General features: G+C 34.1%; 1 protein-coding gene across 1 annotated transcript in view; it reads left to right on the top strand.

Annotated features, from left to right (window-relative positions):
• Nucleotides 1-18157, top strand: part of CCDC18 (coiled-coil domain containing 18) — a 94866-nt gene that overhangs the window by 30264 nt on the left and 46445 nt on the right. The window contains exons 9-15 of the mRNA XM_045547516.1: nt 1590-1714; nt 2912-3072; nt 6263-6486; nt 8126-8236; nt 8685-8816; nt 15994-16128; nt 16237-16314. Coding sequence (XP_045403472.1) covers nt 1590-1714; nt 2912-3072; nt 6263-6486; nt 8126-8236; nt 8685-8816; nt 15994-16128; nt 16237-16314 — 966 coding nt within the window. The remainder of the gene's footprint in view (nt 1-1589; nt 1715-2911; nt 3073-6262; nt 6487-8125; nt 8237-8684; nt 8817-15993; nt 16129-16236; nt 16315-18157) is intronic.

The following is an 18157-nucleotide window of genomic DNA, read 5'->3' as shown; positions in this document are numbered from 1 at the left end:
CGATCTCATGGAGGTAGTGAATAGAATGGTGGCTACTAGAGGTTGGTAAGGGTGGTGGGAAGGGGTAATGAAGAGGTGTTGATTAATGGGTAATACTGTTAAATAGAAGGAAAAAGTTCTAGTGTTCAATAGTGCAATAGGGCAACTATAGTTAACAATAATTTATTATATTTCAAAATAGCTAGAAGTTTTCAGGTGTTCCCAACATAAAGCAATGATTAGTGTTTCAGATGAATCATGTCCCAGTTACCCTGATTTAATCATTATATGTTATATCATAACATGTACTTCATGAATATGTACAAAAGAATGGCATAGAATTTTAAAATGTTTTTATGATAATGGTCTGCCACCCTTTCTCTTTGAGTTATATATGTGACCATGTAGGTAAGTGAGATTAGGAAGAAGGTAACTAACTATACTTATGTCAGGAATTTATTATCAATAGGTATAAAGTAAAGGTAAGATCAGGGAAAAACTAGAGATAAAAATATTATGATTGGTTTCACATATGAATGTATGAGACTAAATGATAAAATCTTACCAGTATTAAACTATTATTAAACATGGAATTATGAACTAAAAAGGGATCTTAGAAATCATCTGATTCAATACCATCATTTTATTGGTAAAGAAATCTAGATCCAAGGAAGTAAATAACTTATCAACTAGCAAGTAGCAGAATTTAAACTAAAACATATGAATCTTAGCTCTTCTGTTATATCTGCTTTCCTAGGATGCTGTTTATTAGCTTAGATTTTTAAAATACTGTTTGCTGTTGAAATTAGAAAGTAATTACATGCAGATAGCAATTTTAAATTGACATTCTCATTTGTGTTCAGTGTCAAGAATTATTTGATATATGATTCTGAAGGTGGTATGGTAATGTTGCTTGATCATATGTTTCATACAGTGCTAAGAATGATATGATTAGGAAATGTGATTTTTTTTTTATTTCTAGAAGGTGTGATTTGGTTATAGTTTGAAGGTAGTAGTCATTAAGTGTTTTAAGTGCTCCACTTAATAACTGTTTCTTAAAATTGTATATTATTCAAACATACAGAAAAGTATAGAGACCAATCTAGCATAGCATTTACAAAATCTGGGATACATATTACCCAGCTTTAGATCTTTTTAGAATAAAATTTTACAGATAAAGCTTCTTAATGTACCTTGTCAGATCCCAGTTCTCCTCCTCTTTCCTCAGAAGTAGCAACTATTCTGAAATTCATGTGTATCCTTTTCATCCATGTTTTAAATGTGGTCACATATAGATGCATCTAAAAATATATATATTCTGTAGTATATTTTAAAAAATACTATGTTTGCCATTGTAATTTGTTTTTCACCCAGTATTATTTTATAAGCTATATCCATATTGACTTATATTACTCCGGTTTATCTTAACTATTGTAGTTTTCCCATTATATTAATGTTTCATAATGTATTTATACATTCTCCTATTGATGAACCTTAGGTTGTTTTTATGAAATTCATATAATTTTTCACACTTGGAGTTATGAATAAAAAAGCAATTGCATTCCACTTACATATTAATAGTTTATATATGTTTGTTTTTAAACTTGCAGTTAAAAAGAGAAATACTTGGTTTTAAATCATCTCTTTCTAAGTACCAGATGAGTAGTTTGTCAAAAAAGGAAGACAATTGCATTGGCTGCTGTGAGGCAAATAAATTGGTGATTTCGGAATTGAGGTATAATTTTCAGATTCTGAAGTTATAGCAAATAGAATGTTTTTTAGTGGTAATTAAATTGAGATCTCTAATTGAGAAATTTAAAAAATATACAGACAAATCCAAAGGGTATTATAACAAATGTCTGTGATTCCATAGCTAAGAATGGATTCTTCTTGACATTTTCTGCTACTTGTTTCATATCTGTTTCTCTAAATACAAAATAAAACATTACAGGATGGATAATACCTTTTGATCCTTACTGCTAGTCCCATTTTCCCCGTAAGTATCCAAAAGATGAGATGTGTATTTTTCTACCATTTTGAATGTTTGCCCTCACACACACGAATATAAATGTACTGTATGTTTATATTGTTTGTAATTTTGCTTTTTCACTCAGCACCATTTTAAAAAGTTATCCATACTGAGATAGAGTCATTGATCAATGGATGGATTTGTGTGGTTAGTTTAGTTTTAATAGCCATGTAGGATTCTATCCTATAACTATGTCACTATTTATTTATCCACTCCTTTATTGATAGTTACCTTGTTTCTAGTTATTTTCTATTACAAACAGTGCTGTAAGCAGCAGTCCCCAACCTTTTTGACACGGGGGACCTTTTTCATGGAAGACAGTTTTTCCACGTACGTTGGGGGATTGGGTGGGGGCGGCATCACTGCCTGAGATCATTAGGTGTTGGATTCTCATGGGGAGCCAACAACCTGGATCCCTCGCACGTGCAGTTAGCAGTGGGGTTAGCGCTTCTATGAGGGTCTGAGGCCCCCGCTGATCTGCCGCAGGGCGGGGCTTGGGTGGTGATGGAGCGATGGGGAGCAGCTGTGGGTGCAGGTAGGGCTTCCCTAGCTCACTGCAGCTTGCCTCCTGCTGTGCGGCCTGGTGGGCCCTTGGGTTGGGGACCACAGCTACTGTATACATGTTTCCTTGTACATCTGTATGAGAGTTTCTCTAGTATATGTTTCTAAAAGTGAAATTGGTGGGTCATAGAAAATGTACATTTTCAATTGTACTAGGTACTATCAAGTTTGTAAAGTGGCTGAACCGATTTACAGTCCTACCAGTGGTATATAGAACTTTCCATATCCTGCCTAAGAATTGAATAATGTGAGAATTTAAAAATTTTTACCAACTTAAAAGGTAAAAAATAGTACAGTAAGAGATATTTTCTAATATTTTTTACTTCTTTTCTTTTGTGCCAGGATTAAGCTTGCAATAAAAGAGGCAGAAATTCAAAAGCTTCATGCAAACCTGACTGCAAGTCAGTTATCTCAGAGTTTTATTATTTGTAATGACAGCCAAGAAAGTAGCACATTAAATAGTTTAGAAACAGAACCTGTAAAACTAGATGGCAATCAGATAGGTAAGTATATTATATTGAATTGTTTTAATAAATTACAATCAGTTCTTGGTGATAGTTTTTTAAAGAACTGGATTGTCAACTATTTGGTTTCCATTATCAAACATACTGGATAATATGTTATTACTAGTTATGGTCTGATAAGACAGCACAAATTCTTTCAGAAATCTTGGACTTTGCATCATTCTTTACAGTTTATTGAAATGAAATTTACATTCAATCAGATGTGCCCATTTAAAATATGCAGCTTGATAAGTTATATCACATATTTGTTTTTTAATATGCTTATATTCTTGTTACCAATACCACAATCAAGACATATCTCCATCAGGATTCCCTTGTACTCCTTCCCAGTTTACTTTACGTGTAATTTTTTTCTTTTTTTTTTAACTTTCATAAAGTTAAAAGTTTAGATTATTGATTTTAGGTCTCTTCTTTTCTCATCTAAGTATTTAAGGGTAAAAACTTCCCCGTAAGCAATGTTTTGACTGTATCCTACTAATTTTAATTTATTTTATATTCATTTTCATTCAGTTAAAAATATCTCAGTATCCCCTGTGATTTCTTTGACTCATAGGCTGTGTTTGTTTTATTTCCACATATCTGGAGATTTTCCAAATACTCTTGTGTTATTAGTGGTAGTCAGAGAACATACTCTATATGACTTCATTTTTTAAAAGTATTTTGAAACTTCATTTATTGGCCACCCTATGGTTTATCTTGGTGAATGTTCTAAGTGCACTTGAAAGAATTGTGCATTCAGCAGTTATTGGTTAGAGTACTTTTTGAATGTCAACCACATTAAGTTGGTTGATGGTGAGTGTTGTTTAAGTCTTCTTTATCCCTAATGATTTTCTATGTATTTGTCCTATCAGTTACTGAGAGAGTAGAATTGAAATCTTCAGCTATATATGTAGGTTTGTTCATATTTTAGTTTTGTCAATCTTTGCTTCTTGTATTTAAAGATATTATATACATATAAATTGAAAATGGTTATATCTTCCTGTTGAATGGTCCCTTTTATTTATATTAAATTTTTTTCCCTCCACCCCCTGGTTTTTTGTGTCTGAGTGGGTCACACCCTTTTAATTCCTGGTAATATTCTTTATTCTGAAGGCCACTTTGAAATTAATATAGCCTCTTCAGCTTGTTTTGATTAGTGTTTGCCTGATATATTTTCTCCATCCTTTTAACCTGTGTCTTTATATATAAAGTGAGTTTCTTATAGAAGGCATGTAATTGAGTCTTATTTTTATATCCTAACACACATTTTTTGCTTTTTTTATTGGAATGTTTAGATCACTTACATTTAATGTAACGATCTTTTTGGATTTGAATCTGCCATCTTGGTATTTGTTTTCTATTCCATTTTGTTCATCTTTCCTGCCTCCTTTTGCATCAAGTGTATTTTAACATTCAATTTTTTTCTCCACAATTTTTTTTGTTAGAGCAGGGTCTTGCTCTGTTGCCCAAGCTAGAGTGTACTAGTGAGATCATAGCTCACTGTAACCTTGAACTTTTGGGCTCAAAAATTGAAAAATTAGCCAGGCATGGTGGTGTGTGCCTGTAGTCCCACCATGCTTATACTACTTAGGAGGCTGAGGCAGGAGGATTGCTTGTGCTCAGGAGTTCAAGGCTGCAGTAAGCTATGATGAAATCACTGCACTCTAGTCTGAGCAACAAAGCGTGAACCTGTCTCGAAACAAAATTTGTAGAGGTGGAATCTTGCAATTTTGCCAAGGCTGGTCTCAAACTCCTGACTTCCAGCAATCCTCCTGCCTTGGCCTCCTAATATGCTGAGCCACCATCCCTGGCCTCTTTTCTCTACTATTGATTCATTATCTATACTTTTCTAGTTTATTTTTTTAGTGGTTGCCCTAGGGTAACAAATGCATGTTTAGGTTATTATAGTCTATCTTCAAATATAGTGCCTCTTAGCAGCAGAGATGACAGCAGAGAAATTGAATATGTAAGTGATTAGAGAGAATAAGGAAGAGAATGATGGGATTAGCAGAGGGAGTACTAGTTATTATATTAAAGGTAGTAGTATATATATATATATAGCCATTGATTTTCTGACATCAAAGAAGAACAGAGCTGATGACAGATGATAGCCTAGTAAGTGAAATACTATGGATATGGAGAATTGATGGGAAATGGCTGCTTATACACCCCTTGAAGGCAAAGCACATCTCTACTTGTTTCCACATCTGTGTGCATTCTCATGTATACACCTACTTATACCTCACTAAAGCACTCCTAAAAGCTCAGTTACCTTGAAGTGGGAGATAAATATTAATGTAGGTTTATAGTGGAGAAAAGGTGTAGTCAAACAACTTCCTGTGATAACCTTCAGTAATTTTTCAAAGCATTACTGAATTCTCATCAGCTATTTGGAGAGAAGGAAGATGGGACTAGGAAGGATTCATTATTTGTAGCTTTTGAACCTGCAACTAGATGTGGCACATAAAAATATTCTCTTTTTTTTATTTTTTATTTTTTTTGGAGACAGGATCTCACTTTGTCACTCAGGCTAGAGTGTGGTGGTGTCATCATAGCTCACTGCAGCCTCAAACTCCTGGGCTCAAGTGATCCTCCTGCCTCAGCCTCCAAGTAGCTGGGACTACAGGTGTGTGCCACCATTGCCACCATGCCTGACCAAGTTTTGTATTTTTTGTAGAGTCAGGGTCTTGCATGTTGCCTAGCCTGGTCTTGAGCTCCTGGCCTCAAGCAATCCTCCTGCCTTGGCCTCCCAAAGTGCTAGGATTACAGGTGTAAGCCCAGTCCCATAAAAATATTCTTAATAATCTCAAGTTGTCTAAATAAATTTTTGATTTACTTCAGTTTAAGGAAACAGGTAACTTAAAAAAATGTTTTATATGATTTCTATCCAAAAAAATGGAATTATAAAAGGTAGGGAAGGACTCTTAAATTTCTGGTACAAAGAAGTAGTCTTTAGCTATCTAGAAAAGTGACTGATTCAAAAGAACTTTTCCTTTTTGTTATATATTTAATTTAGAAAGTACTTGTTTTTTAATTATATTTTCCCTATTGTATGTCTCATTCTCCATCCCTTTTAGTATTCTTTAGATCAGAAACTAAACTTTGTTTATGATTAAATCTTCCAACTTATTTAAATAGGTTTTTATTCTTAAAGTCTTATTCAGAACACTTTTCCTTTCTTGTTTATTAGCAGAATGTATAAAAGATCGAAGTCAACGTACTGTGAACAAGCAATATGAAAGAGAGAGGCAAAGACTTGCTGCTGGCATAGAAGAACTACGTACTAAGCTGATACAAATAGAAGCTGAAAATTCTGATTTGAAGGTTAACATGGCTCACAGAACTAGTCAGTTTCAGATGATTCAAGAGGAACTGCTAGAGAAAGCTTCGAACTCTAGCAAACTAGAAAGTGAAGTAAGCTTGGATTAGCTGGGTATATGTATTAAATTTTGAGATAGGAAAAAAAGTATTGTTGTAGGCTTCTATAATAACTGTTTAAGTCCAGATTTATAAGTTCAAACAAAATGGTACCTCGTGATTCTTTTAACATTATGGCCGGGCGCGGTGGCTCACGCCTGTAATCCTAGCACTCTGGGGGGCCGAGGCGGGCGGATTACTCGAGCTCAGGAGTTCGAGACCAGCCTGAGCAAGAGCGAGACCCCCGTCTCTACTAAAAATAGAAAGAAATTATCTGGCCAAGTAAAATATATATACAGAAAAAATTAGCCGGGCATGGTGGCGCATGCCTGTAGTCCCAGCCACTGGGGAGGCTGAGGCAGTAGGATCGTTTCAGCCCAGGAGTTTGAGGTTGCTGTGAGCTAGGCTGACGCCATGGCACTCACTCTAGCCCGGGCAACAAAGCGAGACTCTGTCTCAAAAAAAAAAAAAAAATTCTTTTAACATTATATTTGGAAACCTTTGTGTTTTAGCCTATGTTAAAAGTAGGAAAATATTCTCTAATGACCTAAAAGGTCTCAAATTTGGTGAAACTAATACTGCATTGCAGTCTGTTGTTTCTTCTGCATTATAAGCTAATATGGTTAATACACGTTTGTAAGTAAAGAATTTGGATTATGTAGTTGGAATAAAAGGAATGATAACAGAGGATTTCAAATTTTAGCAAACTCGGAACCACTTATGAAGCCTGTTAAACATGTAGATTTCTGGGTCCTGTTCCAGCAATTCTGATTCAGTATACATGGGATATGGCACAAGAATCTCCAGTTTTAAACAACTGCATGTCAGTCTGATACAGATATGCTATGAATTACATTGTGAGAAGAAGAATGTGTGTACTGTGAATATATGGTCTTCATTTTCACTTGAGGAAAGGGCAAGTATGCCTGATTAGGTGATTGTGGACCAGGACAATATGTATATATGTTATACTCAATCTTCAAACCAGAGGAGGCAGTCATCTATAGGGGCACTTATTAAATGTCTGCTTTTTCATCTAAAAGTCTATAGCGAAGGCCAAGGAAAAGACCCATGGGATAGAAACTTATGTGAATCATGGAACAGGAGATTTTAGGCAGTGTCTAATTATAGCTATTAGCTTACTTAGAAAATTGTCAAGTACTGAGATTAATAACTTTTTTATAATTATAAAAATACAGTCCTGTAGAAAAAAATGGAAATACAGAAAGGGAAAAAGATGAAAATAAACTATTGATAATTCTGTTGCTAGAAATAACTGCTGTTAACATTTTATTATAGTTATTTCAGTCTTTAACAGCTACTTAAAAAAAAATAGATTAGGGTATAATCCTATTTGGATGTAGGGGTCTGAATTAAATTACTTATATATTACATAGATGGAAGAAGTGATATCATATCCCTGGTTTTCCTTTCACTATTTGGTTTTCTTCAAAATTGTCACTTATTTTTTAAAGTACTTATAATTATGTGGATTAAAAAGTTATTCACTTTGTATCCCAAATGTTTATTACCATAATGTATTTAAACTTTGAAAAGAAGAACAGGTATTTAATTATAAAATGCAAAATCATTATCTTTAAAAAATAATTTTGTATTTATTCCAATGTGTTTTCAGATGACAAAGAAATGTTCTCAACTTTTAACTCTAGAGAAACAGCTGGAAGAAAAAATAGTTGCTTATTCCTCTATTGCTGCAAAAAATGCAGAACTAGAACAGGAGCTCATGGTAAAACTTAACTTTGTTGTTACAAATTTACTATGACTTTTAGGCATGTAATTTGTTAAAGCATGTTTGTTTTAGTAACATTATTATGAAATGTACCAAATAGGAAAGTATAAATTCTACTAAACTCTTCTGATTATTCATTTCTTATTTTTATATTTTTAAGTTAATAGGCCTGTATGGCAAGTTGTTATTCAGGTTTTCTCATTTTTATCCTAATAGAATTGAAGAAACTGGTAGTTCTTTGATGCTTTTCAATATTTTTAAATAGTTTAATCTCATCTTAATAAAATATTTTTAAACAGCCATTTGTTAAAGTTTGAGGTATTAATATTAACTGCTGTGATTCTTTAAAGATTTAAAGAATGTGACATATTTAATGCTTCACTGATATACTTTTATGTAAAACTAGTTTTCAATTATATTCTTTTAAAGTGTTTTATATTTCTAGGAAAAGAATGAAAAGATAAGAAGTCTAGAAACCAATATCAATACAGAACATGAGAAAATATGTTTAGCCTTTGAAAAAGCAAAGAAAATTCATCTTGAACAGCATAAAGAAATGGAAAAGCAGATTGAAAGAGTAAGTAATACTTAGGATGTGAGTGCTGAAAACATCCTTAAACATTACTAGCCCAGTGTTTTTTATTTTCTAGATGAGGAAATAGACACAGAAAAGTGGCAAGAGCTATAATTAGAACCCTATTCCTTCTGAATCATTTTCTCAATACTTTTTTAAAATATAGTATGCCTTCCATTTCAGCTTTAATTACTATTTTTTGATATTGAAGTAAGAGTGATTTTGTAGACTCTTATTTCCCTAGAAATATCAGTTGCTTGAAGATTGGTTGAGAGGAAAAAAGGATATAGAAGCACTGTTAACCTTGCGTTAAAAGTAAAAAAGAAGGTATAAGCCACAAAATACAAGACTATGTAAAAAAATATGTGCAATAGTCCTTCCTTATCCATGGGGGATACATTCCAAAACCCTCACTGAATGTCTGAAACCGCAGATAGTACCAAGCCCTATATATATAATACTATGTTTTTTCCTATATATACATATCTATGGTGTTTAATTTATAAATTAGGCACAATAAGAGATTAACAACAATAACTACTAATAAAATAAAACACTTATAACAATATACTGTAATAAAAGTGAATGTGGTCTCTTTTTCTCTCATGCCCTTGTGCCTCCTTTGCACTTTTATGAATATAGGTTCTCTTGGGGAATCTTCTAGAAGAGCCTGATTTTATCACAACTAAAGATTTGACCAGCCTGGGCAACATAATGAGGCCCTGTCTCTATAAAAAAATTAGAAAAATTAGCCAGGAATGTTGATGTGCGCCTGTAGTTCTAGCAACTTGGGAGGCTGAGGCAGGAGGATGGCTTGAGCCCGGAAGTTCAAGGCTTCAATACTGGAGTGCACTACTTAATCAACTTCTTCAGCTCTGCCAGAAATATGGCAGCAGCTTCTTCATTGGCAGACGCAGCCTCTTCAGTAATTTTTATATTTTTCAGTCCAAACCTATTCCTGAATCTGTGTAACCATCGCTTATTTGCTATAAATGATTTGTTGTCACTTGTTTCAGGGGATCCCTTGCTGAAGTCTTTGTGTACGCTCAATGCTTTCTGGTGTAGCACATTGCTATCAATCAAAACGTGTATTCTGTTCATATCTTCTACCCACAAATTTATTGCCTTTTTCATTTTAACCAAACATTTATTATACACAGTGGCTGTAACTTTTGCAGTTTGAGGTGCAACCACAAAACTAGCATGAATTTCTTGTTCCTTCACATTTGCATGGATAGATTTGTTCTTACCATAGATCTTAGCAACTTCAGCATACAGTTTTTTTCTTTCTATATTAAGTCAAAAACTTTCACCTCTTCACTTAAAGGAAGCACTTTATAGCTTCTCTTTGGCATATCTAAATTGCCAGCATCACTACTCTTGTGCTTTGGGGTCATTATTAAGTAAAATAAGGATTACTTGAACACGAGCACTATACTACTATGACAATTGATCTGGTAACCAAGACAACTACTAAGTGAGTAACAAGCAGGTAGTATATACAGTGTGGATACACTGGAGAGTGAGATAGCGTGAGATTTCATCTCACTACTCAGAATGACCTGTGGTTTGAAACTAATGAATTGTTTATTTCTGAAATTTTCCATTTAATGTTTTCGGGCCACGGTTGACCATGGGTAACTTAAACCTTGGAAAGTGAAGCTGCAGTTAGGGGGAACTACTGTAATTTGGATAGGCTAACTAGCAAAATGGAACTGATATAAGGAAAGTCAGTGAACTTGAATATAGAGCAACCAGAGAGAAAAAAAAGATTTGGAATATAATTAAACAGGCCTTGAGGTCCAATGGGATAATATCAGAAAGTCTAACATTCATGTCATCAGAGTCAAAGAAGAAGAGGAGAATGAGATTATTGTAGAAAAATATTTGAAGTATTAATGACTGAAAGCATCACAAATTTGATGAAGGAAATAAATTTACACATGCAACAAGATCAAAGAGTATAAAGAAAAAAAATCTTCCACACACATCAAAATCCTTCCTGAAAACTAAAACAAAAAATCTTGAAAGCACCCAGAGATAAATGACACTGGCTTTAGGGGAACAAAAATTAAAATTACTGCAGATTTTTTCTGAAAATTATAGAGGTAAGAAGACAGAAGTACATTTTTTTTTTTTAGTGCTGAAAGGGGGAAAAGAACTGCATGCAATTTTATATCCAGCAAAAATATTCCTCTAGGTATTAAGGTAAAATAAAGACATTCTTAGATGAAGAACAACTTAGAGAATTTTTCACCAGCAGAGGCTGAGGTGGGAGGATTGCTTGAGCCCAGGAGTTCGAGGTTGCAGTGAGCTGTGATTGTGCCACTGCACTGCTGCCTAAGTGACAGAGGCACTGTTTCTCTAAAGAAAAAATTTGGATTGGAATGAAGGAAAGCTATCTGTGTTTGCAGACAACATGATTATCTACACAAAGAATTACAAAAATCTTCTAAAACTGGTAAATGAGCAAGGGCATAAGCTACAAGGTTAATGTACAAAAATCAGGTGTGTTTCTGTATAATACCATCAGTGAACAATTGGGAAGCAAAATTTCAAAAGTAGTACTGTTTACAATAGCTCCAAAAATGTAAAACTTAGGTATAAATATAACAAAATATGTGGAACATCTGTATGCTGAACTACAAAATGTTGAAAGAAATCAAAGCAAACCTAAGTAAATGGAGAGAAAAATCATTTCTGTGGTTGGAAGCCTCAGTATCTTTAAGATGTCAGTTCACCTCAAATAGATCTGTAAATGTAATGCATTGCTAATTAAAATTCCAGTAACAATTTGTGTATACATATTTTATTTCTTTTACACTATTTTAATTTTAGACAGGCTCTCACTCTGTCCACCAGGCTGGCTGCAGTGGCGCAATCACTGTTGACTGCAATCTTCGAACTCTTGGGCTCAACCAATCTCCTGCCTTAGGTTCCTGAGGAGCTGAGATTACAGGCATGTGCCACCATGACCAGCTAATTTTTAAAAAATTTTTTATATAGATAGAGTCTCATTGTGTTGCCCAGGCTGGTCTCAAACTCCTGCCCTCCCAAAGTGCTATTATAGGCATGAGCCACCATGCCTGGCCAGATAATTGATTTTAAAATTTATAGTGGAAAATCAAAGGTACTAGAACAGCCAGAGCAAGTTTGAAAAACAACTATATTGGGCTGGGCGTGGTGGCTCATGCCTGTAATCCCAGCAATCTGGAAGGCTGAGGCAGGAGGATTGCTTGAGCTCAGGAGTTTCAGACCAGCCGGAGCAGGAGTGAGATCCCATCTCTACTAAAATATAGAAAAATTAGCTGGCAGCATGGCATGCACCTGTAGTCTCAGCTAACTCAGGAGGCTGAGGCAGGAGGATTGCTTGAGCCCAGGAGTTTGAGGGCACAGTGAGCTATGATGACACCAGTGTGTGTACTGCACTCTAGCTGGGGGTACAGAGTAAGACTCTGTCTCAAGGAAAAAAAAAAAACCTAAGTTAGAGGACTCATGCTACCAGATTTTAATACTTACTATAAAGCTGCAGTAATCAAAACATTGGTATTAGCAGAATATACAAGTCTAGAAGTAGCCCCAGCAAACATAGTCAATTGATTTTTGCCAAAGGTAGAAAGGCAATTCAAAATGGAAAAAGGATGGTCCTTCAACCAGTGGTGCTAGATCAGTTTGGCATCCATGTGCAAAAAAGTGGATCCTCAATGTATACTTTACATAAAAAATTCAAAATGGGTCATAAATTTAAATATGAAATTTTAAAAACTCTAAAATTCTTAGAAGAAAGTATAGGAGAAAATCTTTATGACCTTAGGTTAGGCAAAGAGTTCTTAGTTATGACACTGAAAACACTATAAGAGAAAAAATTGTTAAACTGGAATTCATCAACTTAAAACTTATGTGAAAAACACTGTTAAGAGAATGGAAAATCAGGCTAGAGTGGAAGAAAGTATTTCTAAATCACAACAAAGAATTTGCGCCCAACATATATAAAGAACTCTCAAAATTTATCAAAAAGGAAACAACCCAGTTTTTTAAATTTGCAAAAGATTTGAACAGATGCTTCACCAAAAAAGATATGCAGATGGCAATTAAGCATATGAAAGGATGCTCAACATGAGTAGTCACTGGAGAAATGCAAATTAGAAGCAAAATGAAATACCACTATGTTCCTATTAGAATGCTGAGAGAGAAAACAGAGACTGGCAATAGCAAATGCTGGCCATGATGCAAAACAGTCGGAATCCTCAAATATTGCTAGTGGGAATACAAAATGGTACCGCTACTCTAGAAAACAATTGGACATTTTCTTATAAAGTTAAACATACACTTAACATATGACCCAATAATCCCAAATATCTATCCTAGAGAAATGAAAACTTATGTTTACACTAAAATCTGTATACAAATGTTTATAGTAACATTATTCATAATGGCCCCAAACTGTAAACAACCCAATGTCCTTCAGTAGGTGAATGGATAAACAAATTTTAGTACCTCCTGTTAGTAATAACAAGGAACTAACTATTCATACAGAAACATGGGTGAATCTACAATATGCTAAGTGAAAGAAGCCTCTTTCAAAATGTTGCATATTTTACAACTATCCATTTCTATGATAGTCTCAAAATGTCAAAAGCTATAGGCTGGAGAGCAGCAGATCAGTGATTGCCAGGGATTAAGGTGGGTGGCGAATTTGACTATGAAGCATCAACATGGAATTTTGAAGGTGAAGGAACCGAACTGTTCTGTATCCTGATTGTGGTGGGGGTTTCATGAATCTATGCATGTGTTAAAACTCAGAACTATGTACCAACAAAGAAAACAAGTTTATATAAAATAATTTAAAAAAAAACCTACCATTTAGAATTATTGTTAAAATCTTAATTTGTATCTTCCAGATGAGTTTCTCACCATCTTTGCAAACTTACATGTATGTAGTATACATATATATGCAAACACATATCAACATAATTTTTAGTAGCTGCATTTCGCAGAATGTCATTTGAGTTATTCCTGTTTTTCAAAATCATGACTAGTTTTTTGTAAACTTTAAAGCTATTTTTTCATATTTTGCATTGTTTTATAATAGATTCTCAAAAAAGGAATTACTCATTTAGAAAATAAATATTTTTCAAATGAGTTTATCCCTGATAAATTCTTCAAGGATTAATTTTAGAATGACAGAAATTCTAGGAAGATATATTTGAAACCTTGGGCTTGCCACAGTGGCTTGCACCTGGAATCCCAACACTTTGGGAGGCCAAGACAGGAGCATTGCTTGAGTCCAGGACTTAGTGACCAGCCTGGGCAACATAGTGAGACCCCCATCTCTGCAAAACATTTTTTAAAAACTAGCTGAGCATAGTGGTGCCTTTAGCACTAACTACTCGGGAGGCTGAGGTTGGAGGATCACTTAAGCCCAGGAATTCAAGGCCACAGTGAGCTATTATTGCTACTGTACTCCAGCCTGGTTGACAGAGACCCTGTCTCAAAAAAAAAGAAAAAAAAAAAAGAAAGCTTGAATATTGAAGTGCTGGAGAGAATTGGCAAGATAAGTTTGTCAAAGGGATTCTCTGATAATTGAGTCAGAGCCTATGAAAATCTGTTATAACATCATTTAATCTTGTTTACTTATAAAATTTCCTTCATTGTATTCATGTTTTAGGAGAAATTTCTGAAATAATACTTAACATTCTTTTAAATGGCTTTATCTGTTGGAGTGTATCTTCATACCTTTTTAAAAAAATGTTCTTCTCCTTGTTTAATAGAACCTAGAATTTATTTTTTTCACTATGCTTAGTGGAATGATTAAGTTGCAGTTTTTGCCCTTTCTGGAATATCTGAAGTTGCTTAAAAGCCCTCTAGTTTTTAATGTGTTATTTGTTTTCATTTGATTGTTTTCAGAGTTCCTTGGTGTAAATATTTTCTAGTTAACCCTATTGCTGCCATATTCTTACTATATGGTGTTATGTATGTGTGATATAGATCAGTAGATACAGCACCTTATTTCTGTACTTGAATGTATCTGTGTAATATGTGTGTAATAAATATACATACATATACACATACTCAGTAATTTCATATTTTGTCTTCACAAATGTTTTTTAAAAGTTTGATAACACCAATTACTGGTGAAGTTGTGAAGAGTGAGAATTCTTATATTTCTAATGGAAGTATAAATTTTGATGCACTTTAGAAAGAAATACCTAATGAAATTGGAAACGTGTATGTGGTATAACCAGGAAATCTACTACTAGATAGTCTATGCTAGAGAAACTGTTACAGATGTACATAAAGAGATATGTACAGAGGATGTTATTGCAACATTGTTGTAATGATGAAAAAGCAGAATATTTAGCTGTTCTTTAGAAGAGTAGACAAACTGTAGTTTATTTTTACAATGGAATTTTGTATTTCAATTAAAGTAAATGAACTAAATCCATATATACGAACATGGATAAATATCTAAAACAGTATTGAGTGAAAAAAGCAAGTTGCCAAAACTTAGAGGTATTGATATCATCTATGTAAATTTTCAAGGCAGAAAACTACATTACGTATTATTTGTAGACACACAAAAAACATGTGTGAGAGGCTGGGCGCGGTAGCTCACGCCTATAATCCTAGCACTCTGGGAGGCGGAGGCGGACGGATTGTTTGAGCTCAGGAGTTCGAGACCAGCCTGAGCAAGAGTGAGACCCCGTCTCTGCTGAAAAAATACAAAGAAATTAGCTGGACAACTAAAAATATATATATATATAAAAATTAGCCGGGCATGGTGGCACATGCCTGTAGTTCCAGCTACTCGGGAGGCTGAGGCAGTAGGATCGCTGAGCCCAGGAGTTTGAGGTTGCTGTGAGCTAGGCTGACGCCACGGCACTCTAGCCCAGGCAACAGAATGAGACTCTGTCTCAAAAAAAAAAAAACAAACCAAAAACATATGAGAATGAAATATACCAAAGAATGATAGAGACCAATTTCGGCATGGTATGGGTGAAGAAGGAAAGGGAGAAGAAATAGGCATGTGATTTTATTTCTTTTATAAGGAGAGAAGCTGAAAAAAATTTGGCAAAATGCAAAAATCTGTAATTTCAGTGGTAGCTTCACATGTATTACATTTAACTATTTCAAAATTTAAAAAAAATTATATTAAAATTAATCCTGTTTTTATGTTTAGCTTGAAGCTCAACTAGAGAAAAAAGACCAACAGTTTAAAGAACAAGAAAAGACTATGTCCATGTTGCAACAAGACATAATGTGCAAACAACATCATCTTGAATCACTAGATAGACTCTTGACAGAAAGTAAAAGGGTAAGTTTTTGTTTCTGTAACATACCTTTAAATCTAATCAGCCTGTTACTGATGGTAAAATGTTTATTTTCATACTTATATTTTTTCTACCAATCTGTATGTTTTCAGGAAATGGAAAAGGAAAATATGAAGAAAGATGAAGCTTTGAAAGCATTACAGAACCAAGTATCTGAAGAAACAATCAAGGCTAGTATGCTAATACTTTAATTTTTTTTTCTTATTGGAGAAATTCTTGTTGCTTTTTTACTTTTCTTTATAAATTCTATACATAAAAGTCAATTAAGAGCTGAATATTTGACCTTACTCAATGAATTTAGTTTCTTTAATTATGTTTTCTTCATTGTGAATTATCTTAATTATTTGATAGTTGATAATCTAGTTTGTAGATTATCTAACCTCTTTTTTTCTCTTAAAAAAGGTTTTAGTCACCTTTAAGTTTTGTTTAACTTTAGCTATAATGCTACTTGTTAACATTACCAAAAAAGAATTAACAGAGGAAGTGGAAGGCAATGAAACTAAAAGTGATCTGGTTTTTCTTGTTTTCACCAGTTGTGCTAGAAGATTAATTAGGAGGTAAATCCAGAATTTCTAGGTAAAATGTCAGTTTTGTTGCTAAGTTGGATTTCAATTCTGGCTTCAGAGTGCTAACTAACTGTAACCTTGGCCAGGTTATTTAAACTCTCTAAACTTTAGTTTCTTCATCTGTAAAATAGGAATAACAATACCCTAGAAGAGCAATAGTGTGAGGATTAAATGAAACGACTTATATAAACTGTTTAGCACATACAAAGTTACCCAAAGTTGTGTAACTAATTGCTACATATTCAGTATTTTCTCCTTTGCATTTTTAGTGTCAATATAGATCCAAGTATGCTATTACCTTTATTCTGTCATATACAGCTTGAATATAAAATATATTTTTTAAATATGCTATTATTTACCTTTTTGCCAGTATTCTGTTTTAACCCATTTTGTGACCATATGTACCCATATAGACATAATTATATATTTATCAATAATTATTCCTATAGTATTCACCAAAACTGCTAACATTTAATGCTATGTCAGTTCATTTCCTCATGAATAACCTTGAAGTTCATTATCATTAAAAAATCATTTTACTATACAAAGTTTGTAGGCATGAAATAATTTCATTAAATAAAGCCCATATAGCCACTTATTGTCTGGTTTTCATTAAACTACCTAACATATTTTTTTTTTTTTTTTTTTTTTTTTTGAGACAGAGTCTCACTTTGTTGCCCGGGCTAGAGTGAGTGCCCTGGCGTCAGTCTAGCTCACAGCAACCTCAAACTCCTGGGCTTAGGCGATCCTACTGCCTCAGCCTCCCGAGTAGCTGGGACTACAGGCATGCGCCACCATGCCCGGCTAATTTTTTCTATATATATTTTAGTTGGCCAGATAATTTCTTTCGATTTTTTAGTAGAGACGGGGTCTCGCTCTTACTCAGGCTGGTCTCAAACTCCTGACCTCGAGCGATCCACCCGCCTCGGCCTCCCAGAGTGCTAGGATTACAGGCGTGAACCACTGCGCCCGGCCACTACCTAACATATTTAGGCAGTCATCTAGTAAGGTATTTCCATATGTCAGTAGCCAGATAAGAGATGGAAAGGAAGTCAGCAAAGGAATAAATTATGATGTTAGGTTTTATTACCTTAGTACCTTTACTAGGTTTACTGTTTGGGGGAAAAAAATCAAAATGAGGAAGAAATATAGAAGCAAAAATTCTATGACTCAAGCTATACTAAATGATTCTAACATGCAGGATATCTGTAGCAGCAAAATAGAAGTCTGAAGTCTACTTCTCTGCTCCTGATAATCTCATTTCCACCATCCTTTCAGGACTTTAGTCCATGTCTGTCTGCATGCCTCAATTTGGTTTTTGCAAAAGAAATAGAGATTATCTATAGGAGAGTTATAAGGATCAGCTTAAAATTGTATCACTTATAAAAGTATGATTAATGAATGAGAAGTTCATAAGGAAGTTCTGAACAAGTAACAAGAAACCAAT

The sequence above is a fragment of the Lemur catta genome, chromosome 3 (genome assembly GCF_020740605.2).
Source record: "Lemur catta isolate mLemCat1 chromosome 3, mLemCat1.pri, whole genome shotgun sequence".
In the NCBI taxonomy this organism is placed as follows: Eukaryota; Metazoa; Chordata; class Mammalia; order Primates; family Lemuridae; genus Lemur; species Lemur catta.
Note: the sequence above shows the minus strand (reverse complement) of the source record. Positions and strands in the feature narration are given on the sequence as shown.